At 40.6% G+C, this 16,957-nt stretch overlaps 1 protein-coding gene across 4 annotated transcripts in view; it reads right to left on the bottom strand.

Annotated features, from left to right (window-relative positions):
- Window positions 1-550: 550 nt before the first annotated feature.
- Window positions 551-16,957, bottom strand: part of PARP6 (poly(ADP-ribose) polymerase family member 6) — a 79,062-nt gene continuing 62,655 nt past the window's right edge. For all 4 annotated transcript variants that reach the window (XM_082257073.1, XM_082257072.1, XM_082257071.1 and 1 more), the window contains exons 22-23: window positions 11,379-11,463; window positions 551-1,030 (exon numbers count right to left, since the gene is read on the bottom strand). In XM_082257073.1, the coding sequence (XP_082113199.1) occupies window positions 928-1,030; window positions 11,379-11,463 (188 nt within the window). In that variant the 3' untranslated portion in view covers window positions 551-927. The remainder of the gene's footprint in view (window positions 1,031-11,378; window positions 11,464-16,957) is intronic.

Below are 16,957 nucleotides of genomic sequence, written 5' to 3' on the forward strand. Positions count from 1 at the left end.
GGCCACCCCGGAGCTGTGTGAACCGGCTCCATTTAGAGTGTGTCACACTTTCCTGTAATGCAAATTGGATGCGGTGAAACCCCATCCAATTTACATGTGTGAACCCAGCCAAAAGGTTTCTTTCTTAAATGCTAGTTTAAACTGTGGAAGGGTATAGCAAGCCCTATAATTATGTTTTGAAAGGTAGTGCCATTTCTGCCTTTGGGGCACAATAACTATTATGAGACCCAGAACGGCTTGATGAAAACAGATACATTGTTGAATTGCATAGGATAGCTGAACATCATAGTTGATCCTATACATCCCATTATGATCATCACATATCCATTACTGAAGTATTTAACCTGAAAGTGAAGCATGAGGGCATGTACCATGTAGCCAAAATTATCCGTATTCCACAAACACTGAAAGAAATACTAAAAAATTATGTTCTGTTCAACCAATAATGTGTGGCATGAAATTTCATTTATTTTGCCTGTATGATCCAGATGAAAAGTTTTCCTTCTCCATTTAACTGTCATAGGTCAAATAATAGAATCAACTCCAAGTAAAATTTTCATGTCTTTTTTTTTATTATTTTTTAACCTTTTTGATTTTCTTTTTGTTAAACAAAGAATTGTAAATGAGAAATGTTCAGAGTAGGGATAAAGCGAGGGAAGGGGATAGCACTGTCACAGGGCAGAGTCTGTATATTTCAGGTAATTGTTCCAGTTCATTGACATCTCCACAAAGAACAATATCTTACTGTATCCTGGAGAGCTTGATCAGTGCAAGACCCTTATCTCCACAACAAAGAGGGTCACAGAGGATGCCCAATCTCCTTCATGTGAAGCAAGAAAGAGACCAACATTTTGCCCCATGATCTTGGTCCAAGAGAGGACAGACTGTTCCCCTCTGTAGCAGCTATAATCCTGAGGTTAATATCCCTCATCCGCTGTACACCTGGGTTCCAATCACTCTCATGATCTCCTTTTGGATCTTGGGGTCCTGAGTGTTAATGTTGGCATCCCCCACCTGGCCATCTTCATACCTTTAATGAGAAAGACATTTTTTAGAACTGGAACAGTAACTTGAGTACAGCACAAATTGTAATCATATATTATACAGGACAGTTTGCACATTCAGGCAGACAGTGCAAGGGGCAATGGTAATATATAAATAAAACAAACCTGTAACAGCCAATCAGAATTCATCTTTTAAGCCATCTGACAACAGTAATCTGATAGCTGCCTGCTTGCTGTGGGATACGAATTTTGGAATTTCTAATGAGAAAAATTCTTAGATCAGAATATTAACTGCTAAACGCAAATGATGAGCAGTTAAACCCCCTGTTCCTATACCCATATTGACATCACATTTTTTAATTTAAAGGGAGAGTTCAAGAGTTGTACAATTGTGAGTCTTAGAAAACAGTTGTACATAGACTTTTAAAAGTCATAGCAGGCAGGTCTTTTCAAGAATCTTTATCTCAGCTGACAAAATGATTACTTTTAAAATCAAGAGCATGGTCAAATCCTTTCAGGTATTCTGTAAACAAAAATGCACATTTATGCATAATATACTATAGGACTAGTATTCCACAGCTTAATAACTGAACCTTATTTAGGCAGGCCACAGATGATACAATTCTCTTTCCTGCAACCATGGGTTAAATGTTACTTCTCAATGGAAACCTGATCCTAGGACAATGCACATTATTGCCTTGATAAAATTAACATCAGAAGTCCCATCACATTAGAGTCCCCCCCATCGCATCAGAGACCTTCCTATACATAAGCGTTCCCCTATGACAAAATTCTCCCATAAGAGAAAGAACCATAGGAAAGAGAATAGCATCACTCCGCCAGTTTATTAAAACCCATTAAAAACATAAACATATTGCACTCACAAAGTAATGTGCTTGTCTCACAACTCACATGAGTGTCACACGCGATGTCATGCCAGAAGTCTCCACCACTATGCTTTTCATTATCAGTCATGCATCTCCTGAGGATGTCTGTTTATGACAAAATGCGTAGATGTAGAGTCTTCCAGCACAACGTCACTTCCGTGATTTGGAGCGCACGCTGGCTCCAGATTGTGCCTGAGTAGCGGCGCTGCTTTACGAGCATTGCCACATTATCCTTCATGCTGGGCAAGCACATTCGTTTGTGAGTGCAATATTTTTTTATGTTTTTTAATGGGTTTTATTAAACTGGTTATGCTAAGATCTTTCCTATGATTCTTTCTCAATTATATGGGCCAGTGGACTGAGGATATCTGAACAAAGGTATAGTAGTTGGGAGATACCCTCTAATAAAGCTTATGCGACCCACCTCAGCATAAGCTTGGGGCATCAACATATGCAGATGAGTGCATACCCTGGTGGGGGAACAGAAGGTGGAGTGTGGTGGTGATTTATGGAACACGCAAGGCAATTTATTTGGAAAACCTAATTATAGGGACAGTCACTAGTTTATATTTATGTACAGAAGCACTTTGAAGATCTGGATGGACTTTTGTATATGCTTTTTTTTGTTTTATTTGCATCTTTTATGATGCACTTTATGATAGCACATGTATGTGATTGTGTGGTTTATGACTAGCTACTTTAATAATTTATGATTTACACTTGTTACAGTATTTGATAGTTATAGGATTAAGTGCAGCCTTTTTTTTTACTGATTTACTGTATGGTGTATACATACAGCTGCAAGAAAAAGTATGGGAACCCTTTGATATGATATGGATTTCTGCACAAATTGGTCATAAAATGTGATCTGATCATCATCCAAGTCACAACAATAGACAATCACAGTCTGCTTAAAATAATAACACACAAAGAATGAAATGTTGCCATGTTTTTATTGAACACACCATGTAAACATTCACAGTGCAGGTGGAAAAAGTAAGTGAACCCCTAGACTAATGACATCTCCAAGAGCTAATTGGAGTGAGATGTCAGCCAACTGGAGTCCAATCAATGAGATGAGATTGGAGGTGTTGCCCTGCCCTATAAAAAACACACACCAGTTCTGGGTTTGCTTTTCACAAGAAGCATTGCCTGATGTGAATGATGCCTCACACAAAAGAGCTCTCAGAAGACCTACGATTAAGAATTGTTGACTTGCATAAAGCTGGAAAGGGTTATAAAAGTATCTCCAAAAGCCTTGCTGTTCATCAGTCCACAGTAAGACAAATTGTCTATTAATGGAGAAAGTTCAGCACTGCTGCTACTCTCCCTAGGAGTGGCCGTCCTGTAAAGACTGCAAGAGCACAGCGCAGACTGCTCAATGAGGTGAAGAAGAATCCTAGAGTGTCAGCTAAAGACTCACAAAAGTCACTGGCAAATACTAACATCACTGTTAGTGAATCTACAATACGTAAAACACTAAACAAGAATGGATTTCATGGGAGGATACCACAGAGGAAGCCACTGCTGTCCAAACAAAACATTGCTGCACGTTTACAGTTTGCACAAGAGCATCTGTATGTTCCACAGCAGTACTGGCAAAATATTCTGTGGACAAATTAAAGCAAAGTTGAGTTGTTTGGAAGAAACACACAACACTATGTGTGGCGAAAAAGAGGCACAGCACACCAACATCAAAACCTCATCCCAACTGGGAAGTATGGTGGTGGGGGCATCATGGTTTGGGGCTGCTTTGCTGCATCAGGGCCTGGACGGATTGCTATCATCGAAGGAAAAATGAATTCCCAAGTTTATCAAGACATTTTGCAGGAGAACTTAAGGCCATCTGTCTACCAGCTGGAGCTCAACAGAAGATGGGTGTTGCAACAGGACAATGACCCAAAGCATAGAAGTAAATCAACAACAGAATGGCTTAAACAGAAGTATATACGCCTTCTGAAATGGCCCAGTCAGAGCCCTGACCTCAACCCGATTGAGATGCTGTGGCATGACCTCAAGAAAGCGATTCACACCAGACATCCCAAGAATATTGGTGAACTGAAACAGTTCTGTAAAGAGGAATGGTCAAGAATTACTCCTGACCGTTGTGCATGTCTGATCTTCAACTACAGGAAACATTTGGTTGAAATTATTGCTGCCAAAGGAGGTTCAACCAGTTAATAAACCCAAGGGTTCACATACCTTTTCCACCTGCACTGTGAATGTTTACATGGTGTGTTCAATAAAAACATGGCAACATTTCATTCTTTGTGTGTTCATTAGTTTAAGCAGACTGTGATTGTCTATTGTTGTGACTTAGATGATGATCAGATCACATTTTATGACCAATTTGTGCAGAAATCCATATCATTCCAAAGGGTTCACATACTTTTTCTTGCAGCTGTATATCTGTACTCTATTTAAGGGCAGCGGTGACCCACATAGCACATAATATACACTGTTTAAAAAAATTAAAGGAACACTTTTTAATCCGAGTATAGCTTTAAGTCAAGTAAGCTCCTGGGATATTGATCTGGTCAGTAAAGTAACAGATGGGGATTGTTAATCAGTTTCAGCAGCTTTGGTGTTAATGAAATTGACAACAGGTGCACTAGATGGGCAACAATGATACGACCTCTAAAACAGGAATGGTTTTACAGGTGGAGGTCACTGACATTTTTTTTTCACTACTAATCATTTCTGACTGATTTTCATTAGTTTTACATTTGGCTAGGGTCAGTGTCACTACTGATAGCATGAGGCAATACCTGGACCCTATGAAGGTTGCACAGGCAGTCTAACTCCTCCAGGATGGCACATCAATACATGCCATTGCCAGAAGGTTTGCTGTGTCTCCCAGCATAGTCTCAAGAGCATGGGGAAGATTCCAGGAGACAGGAAGTTATTCTAGGAGAGGTGGACAGGGCCATAGAAGGTCCCTTACCCATCAACAGGACCAATATCTGCTCCTTTGTACAAGGAGGAACAGGATGAGCACTGCCAGAGCCCTCCAAAATGACCTTCAGCAGACCACTAGTGTGAATGTCTCTGACCAATAATAAACAGACTTCATGAGGGTGGCTTGAGGGCCGATGTCCTCCAGTGGGACCTATGCTCACTGCCCGGCACTGTGGAGCTCGATTGGCATTTGCCATTGAACACCAGAATTGGCAGGTCTGCCACTGGCATCCTTTGATTTCCACAGATGAGAGCAGGTTCACCCTGAGCACATGTGACAGACGTGAAAGGGTCTGCTGCCTGTAACATCGTTTAGCATGACTGGTTTGTTGGTGGGTCAGTGATGGTCTGGGGAGGCAAATCCATGAAGGGACACCGAGACCTCTACAGGCTAGACAATGGCACATTGACAGCTATTAAGTATTGAGATTAAATCCTTGGACCCATTGTCAGACCCTACGCTGGTGCAATGGGTCCTGGGTTCCTCCTGGTGCACGGCAATGCCCAGCTTAATGTGGCTAGAGTATGCAGCCAATTCCTGGAGGATGAAGGAATTGATTCCACTGAATAGCCCGCACGCTCGCCTGACCTAAATCCAAAAGAACACCTCTGGGACATTCTGTTTCGGTCCATCAGACGCCGCTAGGTCGCACTTCAGTCTGTTCAGGAATTCAGTGATGCCCTGGTCCAGATCTGGGAGGAAATACCCCAGGACACCATCTGTAGTCCCATTAGGAGCATGCCCCAATGTTGTCAGGCATGCTTACAAGCACGTGGGGGCCATACAAATCATTGAGTACCATTTTGAGTTGATGCAATGAAATTTCAGCAAAATGGACTAGCCTTCTGCATCATTTTTTCACTTTGATTTTAGGGGTGTCTTTGAATTCAGCCCTTTTCTAGGTTGATAATTTTCATTTCCATCAAACAACGTGGCATCCTTTCATTTCTAACACATTTTTCAGTCCATATTAGTATAGATATCCAGCGTGATTTTTTTCCCCATTGAGATCTGATGTTTTCAAAGTGTTCCTTTAATTTTTTCGAGCAATGTATATACATATATATAATTTTTAAGCGTGAGTGTTTCCACGTACCTTTTCCACATCTTTTCATGTGCCACATACTCCACTTTCCGAAACCCCTAACAAGAGGAATCTCATAGAATCTCATCTCGTGATAGCGATTGACAAATAAATTGTATGCTATAGTTTCTGTTGTAAAGTGTTCTTCTCTGGCTCTCACCCTCAGGACCTATGTGGCTGTCAGAGCCCTTTCCACCACTCATCCTGTGGCCATTACCACCTGGGGTGTTCCAGCCGCTGTCTCTTTTACATACCATACAAAGCTGCTTCACAGCAATTTGCTGGTCTGTTTCAATGGGAAGCGTAACCTTGTCTTCTTCATTACATGCATGAGAGTTCCTCGCACACAAAAGTTAGTATAATATTTGTATACAGCTGCGGTTGCCTTGATGTTGAATCCTTAAATCTTACACATAACATGTTTTAGCCTAGATGACATGAGGAATGCCAACTTGCTTGAAAATCTGCTCACACGCACAGTGGCACTTTAGCTTCAAACAGTGGAGGGCAGGGGGAGAGGCAAGATTGGGTACACCCTGGACTGAAGTATTCTCATGGCTTTCTCACTCCAACTGATAGCATCTGCAGCCCTGTTGTATAAAATCGGGCAAAGAAGCCAAGCTTGATTGCTCATTATCCCAATGCCCTTGGAGGGGAGCAAAGAAATAATAATAGCATATTGCAGATGTTATTGTAGACATACTGCAGATGTTCGGTCCCCGCAGGTGTATTTGGTCCCCCCCATTCATGTGCCATTGCAAATAATAGAATAAATTACCTTGTTTTGCTTGTTTTATGAATGTTTGACATGTTTTATGTTTCATGAATACACAGAGTGCAGTATCTCCTGCTTCACCAGAAAAATATGTGACCTCTGGAAGGTTGTTAGCTTCCTTATACCGGTACACTGGTGTGGGATTGTTGACCTGGCCATGCTCTTCTCTAAGATGTCTCCTAAAACACAGTAATAAAACTACTCTCTCTTATCACAAAAAGACTCAATACTCAGGGGAAAAAGTCCCAAACTCTACATGAACTTCACAAAGAGAAAGCACAAAATGTTTTTTTTCTGCAGGAAAAAGTAACTAAATTCCTAGATTATCAAACTACAGATTCCTCACGTTGTCCACACCACCAACACAATATACAAAACTAAAGGGGTCACAGGACTTTATTCCAGCCCCCCTTCACTCAAACTGAACAACTGTAGACAGAGAAGGTTTTCATTTGTTTTTTAAAGGTACCAGAGGAGTAATTAATAAACTTCCCTAACTACAAATAGGTACCCTACCTTTTCCGAAAAACTGCATCAGTGTAAAACTGGGATGCTAATAGTAGGAGACCACTTCAACCCCCTCAACCCCTTACTGGACACCTCCACAGGGGCTTCCTCTATCCTCTACAGAGCGCTGTGTTAAATCAAGAAACAAATCTCTACACTTATGTTCCATGACACTTTCCCATGACACAGAAGCAAATGAAACCCAGTAAAAGCTTAAATCCTGATGAATTTCCTGTATGTTATTACAAAAGTCTAGAAATAACAATGAATCTCCATTTTGTTACAGACTGCAAGTCTCTCCCTGATCAACCCACCTCTCCCTGCCTACTAGAAGCAAACATTCCAAAGAAGTCCAAAGAAGAGAAGGACCCTACTCAAGTACCCAATTACAGGACCGTCTCACTTCTCAATGTAGATATATGTCAAGATTTTTAGTGATTTTATCGCTATATTCAATCCTTGGAGCAAGAGTGATATTGAAAAGTCACTGTCAGGACCCCGACTTTAACCGGGGACCTCCACTGTGGCTGGCAATGACTCTACTTACTGAGCCACCTGGAATACTGAACAGCTCCCTGAACAAATCCTTGAATGATCCTGCCATGAATCTTAATTGCCTTGAACCCTTTGCTCCTCCCATGAACTTTCTGATTTAAGCCATGTCTCTGCACTTCCTGGTTTCCAGAATATTGTGCCTTCACCAGCCAATATCTCGCTTGTCTCTCCTGCTACCGTCCGTATCTCCGCTACCATTTGTTATCGACATATAGCTTGTTCCTCGACTATGCTTCTGCTTAATCCCAACCTGCAACTGCTCGTTACCGACCTTTGGCCACTCCTAGACTATGCTTCTGCTTAATCCCAACCTGCAACTGCTCATTACCAACCTTTGGCTACACCTAGACTACGCTTCTGCTTGATCCCAAACTGCAAAATCTGCTACTGGACCCTGGCTTGCTCACATCCTGGTGGGGCGATCCTGAGGGCCGCAACCTGGTACTAACACGCAGCAAAATCCATCTCCACCATCAGGAGCACTGGTGAACACCGGTTAGTACTTAGATTCTGCACCTCAGGTGAGCCTGTGTCATCTGCCAGAGTGACCTGCCTGTGTTCCTATCCTGCTGGTTCCTGCGTAAGCTGCTATTGCTACTGGTCTTCGATCCTGACTCCAGACCGTGACAGTCACCTTTCTCAAACCTGTATGATCCAAAACGGGACTTGTCTGTGGTCCCCTCTATTTCCCTAAATATATATAATCACTTTGGAGTCATTCCTTAGGCATCTAAATACCAACCCCAACATTGAAAGACTTTACCATAGTCCAGGCAGAATATAATGTAAACTTGATGTTTTTATATTTTTTATGAATTCCCACATCACACAATCCAATCTAATTTTAGGTATTATTGGAAGAGCGCCACATTTTATTTAATTAAACACTTGACCTCTGGAAAATTTACACCCTTCATGACTAGGTAATTTTTTAATTTTGGCACTGCATTACTTTAACTGACAATTGCGCCGTCATGCAACCCTGTACGCAAATAAAATTGTCAATTTTTTCCTCAGAAACAGAGCTTTCTTTTGGTGGTATCTGATCACCACTGGGTTTTTTTTTTTTTTAAAAAGACAGAAAATGTTAAAACAATATATAAATTTTACTTTCTGCTATAAAATATATCCAATAAAAAAATGTAAAAAATAACATTTCTTCATAAATTTAGGCCAATATATATTCTGCTACATATTTTTGGTTAAAAAAATCCCAAAGGGCTTATATTGATTGGTTTACGCAAACTGTCAGGTGCTTTTACTAAGGGCTGTGCCGGTTTCTATTCCCTGCTTTGCATGGAAAGAAAACTGACACATACCCGCTCTGTATTGTTTACATTGACAGAGCTCTGTCCTGTCTTCCTCCTCGCCAATCAGTGAGTGCCAGCGTTTAATCATTGGCCAGCACCCGCTGATTGGCTTGTGCTGTGACTAATCACAGCACAGCCGTTGCGCACGCCCCCTATCCGTAAGTGATAGGTGATCTAGCCCAGGAGAGAGGCTCTGCTGTCGTACTCATACATGAGGTGGTCAGCAAGCGGTTAAAAAACAACTATACTAAATCTTTTGCACTTAACATAACCCTACCCCAAGATGTTGTGGCATTATGGCAACAAAATTTCCTGTTTGTGTGGTAATCTGGTGTGATTACCTACCTAGGTATGCAGCTCCCATATAATTTAATGTAATTACATCTTATTCCTTCAAGACATACATGTTCAAAAGACATGAGACAAAATATACTCCTTTTGGTTTGGAGGATCAACCATCCTAAAGATGAACCTTAGTAACCTTCATACTCTACATCTTTCAGATCATTCCGATACACCTTCCCAAAGTCTTTATCTGTTCGCTGCAAAGAATGTTCTATACATTCATCTGGAAGCATTCTACCGCTAGAGTAAACCTTGCCCACCTGACATTACCAAAACATGGAATTGGTCTTCTAGAGCCTCATGCAATTATTATTGGGAAAGTCAACTAGAGCATTCATTCTGCATTAAGAGTGGGTAGATCTGGAACAAACCAATATGAGTCGACACTTCCAATCCATGTTGTGGGTTCACCCCAAACAATCCCACTGGTCAACGCAAGACCACCTCATAGATTCTACTTTAAAATGCTTATTTGGCATCCTTAAGTCCCTTACTTTCTACAGGCCCTCTCACACCTATGTGCATGATCCCAGATTTTGAACTGGGCACATCTCCAAACTTCCTAAAGGCCTACTAGCCACACACACATTCTAGCATACCAATTCCTAAAGAATTCAATCTTCCATGACAGAGCTATCTTGATTGACGAAACACTTGCAGGCCAATTGGTCCAACTTTCAAATATGACATTTTCTTCACTGCCCCAAAGCTTGCCATGTGTTTGCAGGACCACTAATTCCTCTGGAATTTCAGATGACCCCCCAAAAAATACTTAGGCTTCATGCCCACTGCAGAGCTCCCTTAGCAGAAAACATGCTCATATAGAGCGTTTTGTACACATGTTTAAGTGCGTTTAGGAGTGTTTAGCATTTTTTCTGCCAGAAAGCTCCAATCAAGAATGCAAACCAGAAGGTTGTTTTTTTTCCTGCCTCTAAACGCTGAGCTAATGTGCATGGGCACATGGGATAATATTGAACTGCTTCTACAGGCAAGACACAAACCTCTTGTAGCAGCAGAGTTTTTTAAGCCAGTGTGCATGGACCCTTAATCTCCACCCTGTATTCTAACCTGTTTGCTGCACATAACCCCTTTCCCAAAACTGGACCAACCTATAGAGCAGTGATGGCCAACCTTGGCACCCCAGATGTTTTGGAACTACATTTCCCATGATTCTTAACTGCTCTGCAGAGTGCATGAGCATCATGGGAAATGTAGTTCTAAAACATCTGGGGTGCCAAGGTTCACCATCACTGCTATAGAGCATAGGAAAAAGGCCAGCTCCCATGCTGACAGAAGTGAATAAGGGTAACAACCTCACTATCCACAAAAAACTCTAAATGCCACCCAGGCTAATGGCTACAAGTTATGCTCTTGATGGTACAGAACCCATCCCTCTTTTTTTCACAGAATCCATCTGTTTTCTACCTTCACTTTCTGACTGAGGCTAGTGCTCTACCAAAGTAGAAGGCAGTTTGTTGCTGATATAGTGGTACTGCCCAAATCTCTTCCCCCAATGGAAGACTGTCCAAAGCATTATTTCAACAACCATAACCAGCAACAACCCAGACTTCCCAGCAGCACAATACTTTCTCAACTTGCTCCACCACGCCACTGCTCCGAAATCTCTGACCCTGCCTATGAATAATGTTGATAATTTGTATACTCTTGAGATGCCCCCTCTCTAATTATCCTGTTTACTGTTATCACTGAGAGTAAAAAATTTCACTTGTGATATGGCTAAAAAATGCAGGAAAGGCAACGTTGGAATCTGATTTAATAAAAAGTCTGTATAATTTCGTATGTAAGTTTCTAAAGGGGTGACACGTTGCAAAGAGATCTTTGTATTCTACCACATATACCATAGTCATCTAAAATACCAAAGTTCTAGCAAAGAACATGCATCACAAACATTAATATTTAGTATTGTACATGGCATAGATTTAGTTACTTACACAAAGAAAAAACGTGTGCAGACATGGTCAGACACAGGGCACACCCAAATATTCCCATGCTTCTGCAGATCCTTTGATGTTATTACTATGAAGAAGCATAATGATGTTATGATCAGGATAAATCAAGAAACTTTCAGTAACATCTGAAAGAATGTTTAACAAGACAGGCTGTAGTGAACATCAGAAAGGTAATTTAGACATGCGACATAGAGGCTTACATACAGACAATGAGAATACAAAGATGCAAGCCTTGCCAGAATCCCTTTAATAAAGAGGAAACAGACTTAAAATAGAGCGTATACAGGGATACCCCGCTTTAAGTACACTCACTTTAAGTACACTCGCGAGTAAGGACACAGCTTGTTCAGCTTGGCATGACACTACTCCCGGTTTTTAACATTGGCGTCTATAGGAAATCTTGGTCAGCTTGACATGGCACTGCTCCCAAACCATAAGTGACAGGGATACCAAACTTAGGGAGCACCGAGAGGGGACCCAGGACTACAACATATCATGTTTGTGGCTGGCCAGCTTGCCTAGGTAATCTACTATGTCATAGTCCTGGATCCCCTTAACATGCTCCCCAAGCTTGGTGTCCTTGTCAACATGGTTTGGGAGCAGTGCCATGTCAAGCTGACCAAGATTTCCTATGGAGCTAGTGTATTTACATGCATTGAGAAATGAAAAAAAGTATTGCTTCACTTTAAGTACATTTTCGTTTTACATACATGCTCTGGTCCCATTGTGTACTTAAAAGTGGGGTATGCCTGTATAGAATGTTCAATTACTGCACACTTTTATCATTGTATCACATCAAGTGTATCTATTTCAACATATAAAATCATATATACATTTCCATATTGTATTTCTGTTATTTGTAGCCTACGCCTATTATTCTGAATAATCTTAAAGTTTGAAAACGCATTTTTGGAACATCCCCACAAGTCAGTGACATATAGGGGTTTATTTACCAAAACTGGAGAGTGCAAAATCAGGCTCACTTCTGCTTAGAAACCAATCAGCTTCTAACCCCAGCTTGTTCAATTAAAGGGGGAACTCCACTTTTGTGGGGGGAAAAAATAGCAAATTAAGGAAAAACAATATAGCGTATACAATATCGACACAAATCATATTGCATTTAAATGTTATTAAAAATCACCTTTCCTTTTCAATTTGCAGCCACTGTAATTTCCTGAAAATGCAATGCAATATGGCTACCTGGAGCTGTTCTGTACACAAAATGTGTACTGACCACCCCCAGAAACATAATTTCCTGCTTGTGTGATTGGCTCACTGATTTTCTCAGAAGTCTACACTAAGATACAAATCAGATTTCATGCATCCCCTGCAACAAAAATGTCATTTTTGGTGACATACCCCCACTAGGAACACATCTAAAGGGATGCAGGCCCAGGAGATTTCCTCATTAGTGTCTTGTAGCTGCCACAGCTGATAGATAATTATACCACTCCCATTAGACCCACTCAGCACAGAGGCACAGAAGAGCACACAGGGATTTCTTCAGAATAACAAAAGGAAGGAATCTGCAACAAAGTTTGTTATAAACCTTGCAATGTACATACCCGTGTTTCCCCGAAAATAAGACCGGGTCTTATCTTAAGTTTGGCTACAGAAAACACACTAGGGCTTATTTTCAGGGGATGTCTTACTTTTTTTACGGTATGTAAAATGACGATCTTAAATTGATTGCAACCCTAAAATAAATAAATAAATATCCTGATCCCTTAAAGCATGATAGGCAGCACAGTGCTTGTGCTGTGTCATTTAGCCCTCCCTATGTTCTAAAAAAACTTGAATAAAACAATAAAATGTTCTCATCCCATGTCAGTTCAGGAGTCAGCATTATGACATTCTGTAATTCCAAAAATAAACCTTGAATAAAGTCATTGTAAAATTCATTGTAAAATTATGTGATCGAATATGTAAAAAGATTATGTAATGTGCAGTGTGTCTCCTTTTGTAACTTTATTGTGAAAAATACCTTATTTACAGCGCCGCTGGGCACTTATGTGACCCCCTGGCGCACTACTTTCCCTCTCCGAATACTGCAGAGGGAAGGGCTGAGATCCCCACTGATGTCAACCCTGCTCCAAGCACTGCAGAGGGAGGGACCACTGACAAAAGCCGGGGGGAGAGGAGAAGAACAAAAGGAGACACGCTGCTCATTTATATAATCTTTTTACAAAATTAATTATGTGTTTTTACAAGGATTTACTAGGGCTTATTTTCAGGGTAGGGCTTATATTGCAGCCATCCCTGAAAATCCCTCTAAGTCTTATATTTGGGATAGGGCTTATTTTCAGGGAAACAGGGTAGATCACCCAGAGGGGAATTTTTTTTCTCAACAAAAGTGGAGTTCTTTTTTAAGCTTTGGCAATAAAACCTGGAAACTGTTTGGTTTCTATGCAGAAATTAGCCTGATTTTGCACTCTCCAGCTTTAGTAAATAAACCTCATAGTCACTAAAGCCTCTGAATAGGCACTGTTGTGTCACACATTTCACAGAGCCTGCCTTATAAAATACAGAGGCAGAGGTGCCGAGAGAAGGAGGCGGAGTCAATACAGGAAGCAGGCAGCAAGGTACCATGGGAAGTAAGGTAAATGACAGATCGCCAAAGGCCCCATCATTCTAATAATATAGTCAAAATGTAAAAAATAAAAAAGATGGACTTTTGAGGAAACAACACAACAATATACATTTTATTGTTACAAAGACCATAAAATTACACTCTTAAAAACATGTTAATAGGTTGTGCATAACAAACCTCCCTTAACCTCCCTGGCGGTATGATTATGTCAGGAATTACATACCAAAAGCGGTACAATTGTTTTCATGGAAATTTGGCGTTATGTATTATAGGCCTACAATACTTAGTAATTACTGACTTAAACCTGACCAAAACAAGAGTCTAGTAGACATCCCAGATGTGATAAATTTGAAACACAAACGCGTGAATTATAATCGAATCAATAATATTATTTTATTATTTAATATATAATATATATAATAAAATTATATTATTGATTAGATTATAATTCATGCATTATATATTATATATAGATATATGTGTGTGTGTATATATATATATATATATATATACACACATATATACACATATATATATATATATATATACCGGTATATATATATATATACCGGTGTATATATATATATATATATATATGCATATATATATATAATATAAAATGTGTTTTGTGCAACGTTTTTTTTTTTTTTTTTAATTTCCCTCCCTAGTTCCGCTCCCATGCAGCATTGCTGTTGCAGGGAACGGAACTAGGAAGTGATCACACTGACGGAGGACGGAGGAGCGGCGGGACTCTCGGCTGGCAATCTCAGCAATGAGAGATCATCGCTGGATCGCCAGGACAAGGTAAGAGAACACCGCTGCGCTCTCTGCACATCCACCCCGAGCGTGACTCGGGGTTACTGATCCTGCAATGAAAAATCCACCCCGAGTCACGCTTGGGATTACCGCCTAGGTGGTTAAAGAGTCTCCCATAGAGTAAATGACACCAACCCATAATGACACATATGTATACAATTCCTAATTCAGAGTGATAGGTAGGTGTCCCCTGTGGGTAGGCCGTTGCTCAATTCCTCAACATGTTTCGCGGAATTAACCCACTTCTTCAGGAGGTGAGGGGGGGGGGGGGCAAGTAAAATAAATTATAGCACCAAACAAGAGAGGGCACAAAAGTTTGGTCAAAAGCCCCCTGGGGGCAGGTGTGGGCATAAACCAAGGCGGCAATAAACTACACTCATATACTGAATGGGCTCACAACAATAATGTTCCACATGTAAATAGAAAAAGGGAACCATATTATGTAAATATCACTAAGGATACCACAGCAAAAGGCTAGATATCAACATCACACTCCAGTCCGCCAAGAGCTAAAACGCGGCTGGTAGAGGCCAATACAATCATAAATCTTAACCAGCAACCAGTGCAGGGATACCAAAAGCCTCCCAACACCTGCATTTTCACAGGGCAAACTGCTATGCAAACTTTTTATAAATTCACATCCTACTGTGCCCTTTATTGGATTTTGAGTAAAACACTTTGATTGGTCTAGATCAGAGGTCTCCAAACCTTTTAGAATGAGGGCCATCATATATTATTTTACAGATATGCCAAAGCAAGTCACTTTTTCAGATAATCTATTCAAATGTAAATAAATTAATGAGTTTTACTTGGAATTTTTTTTTTACTCAGAATTTTATTATTTAGAAAAACTGAGAAATAATCTTCAGTCGCAACCAAAGCCCCTTACATCAGAGTCTTCATCAAAGTCCCCCTTACATCAGAGTTTCCTTTACATGACAGCCCGCATCGAGTCCTATTTTACATCAGAGGGCAGGTTAAAATCTTGCAGCGGGCCAAATTTGGCCCCAGTTTGGAGACCCCTAATCTAGATGGAAAATCCAATCATACAGTAGATAAGTAGGATAATAAGGTATATGGAACACAATGAATTAATTGACAATGCTGCAATTGAATATAAAATCGTTCCATGTATGGCCACTATTAGCAAGACCACCTGACTTTCTTTCCTGCTCACAACAGTCAGCAGGCAGGAACTGAGGCAAAGTCTGCAAATGGCTCAAAAAACAGAAAAAAAGATCTGACAGGTCTTCTAGTCTCCCCCTATTCAAAGTGTAAAGTAAGGGAAGGTTCTGTGTCCCAAAGGGGAGATTTTCCTTCACGTCCTGTCACATAGGCAAACAGGAAGTGAGAGGAAATCTTTCCATACTGGTGAAATCCTGGAATGTCACCAGAACTAGTGTCCCCATTGGAAGCGTTCCCCTCCATTACTATTCTGGTGTCATCCCAAAATTGTGATGTAACAGTAAACAGGATAAATAGAGAGGGCACAGACAGTTATAAAGACAGACAGGTGTTCTAATCCCTCTCTACTCTATCCAAAATTAGAAAAAAAAAGTTGTGTTTTTAATTACATCTTTTTTTTACAAATTATCTTTTGAAAAGGTGGTATCCAATACTTCCTTTAGATACATTGTAATAAAAAACATTTTATTTCTGTCTATGTTGTTGTTGGAGAGTTCCCCTGATTAAATGTCTGGTAAAACATCATCATTAGAGGAAGTGAGGAAAAGTCTCTATGATGGTGCTGTGGAAAGCAGTAAAAACCTGACAGAGGTTCTCTTCCCTACTCTATCCAAAACTAAGATGCAAAAGTTTTAGCTAGACATAATTTATGGTATGGAAAATCTTAAAGAGGTTGTAAACTTGTTTAAAATTTATTTTTTTTTTTTTTTTTAAAACCTGCAAGAGAAAGACATAATGAGCTAGTATGCATCGCATACTAGCTCATTATGAAATACTTACCTTAGAACGAGCCCCCGCCGTGCCGCTCTCTTACCTGTATGACGGGCGACATGACATGTCGCTCGTGTTCAGGGATCGCGGCATCCGGTCATCTGATTGGCCGGAGCCGCGGTGACGTCACTCCCGCGCACGCGCGCGGGAGCCGACGGTCACGGCACGGGGCTCTGAAGGAACGGCACGATCAGCCGTT

The sequence above is a fragment of the Pelophylax lessonae genome, assembly GCF_965119305.1.
Source record: "Pelophylax lessonae genome assembly, chromosome: 4".
Classification (NCBI taxonomy): domain Eukaryota; kingdom Metazoa; phylum Chordata; class Amphibia; order Anura; family Ranidae; genus Pelophylax; species Pelophylax lessonae.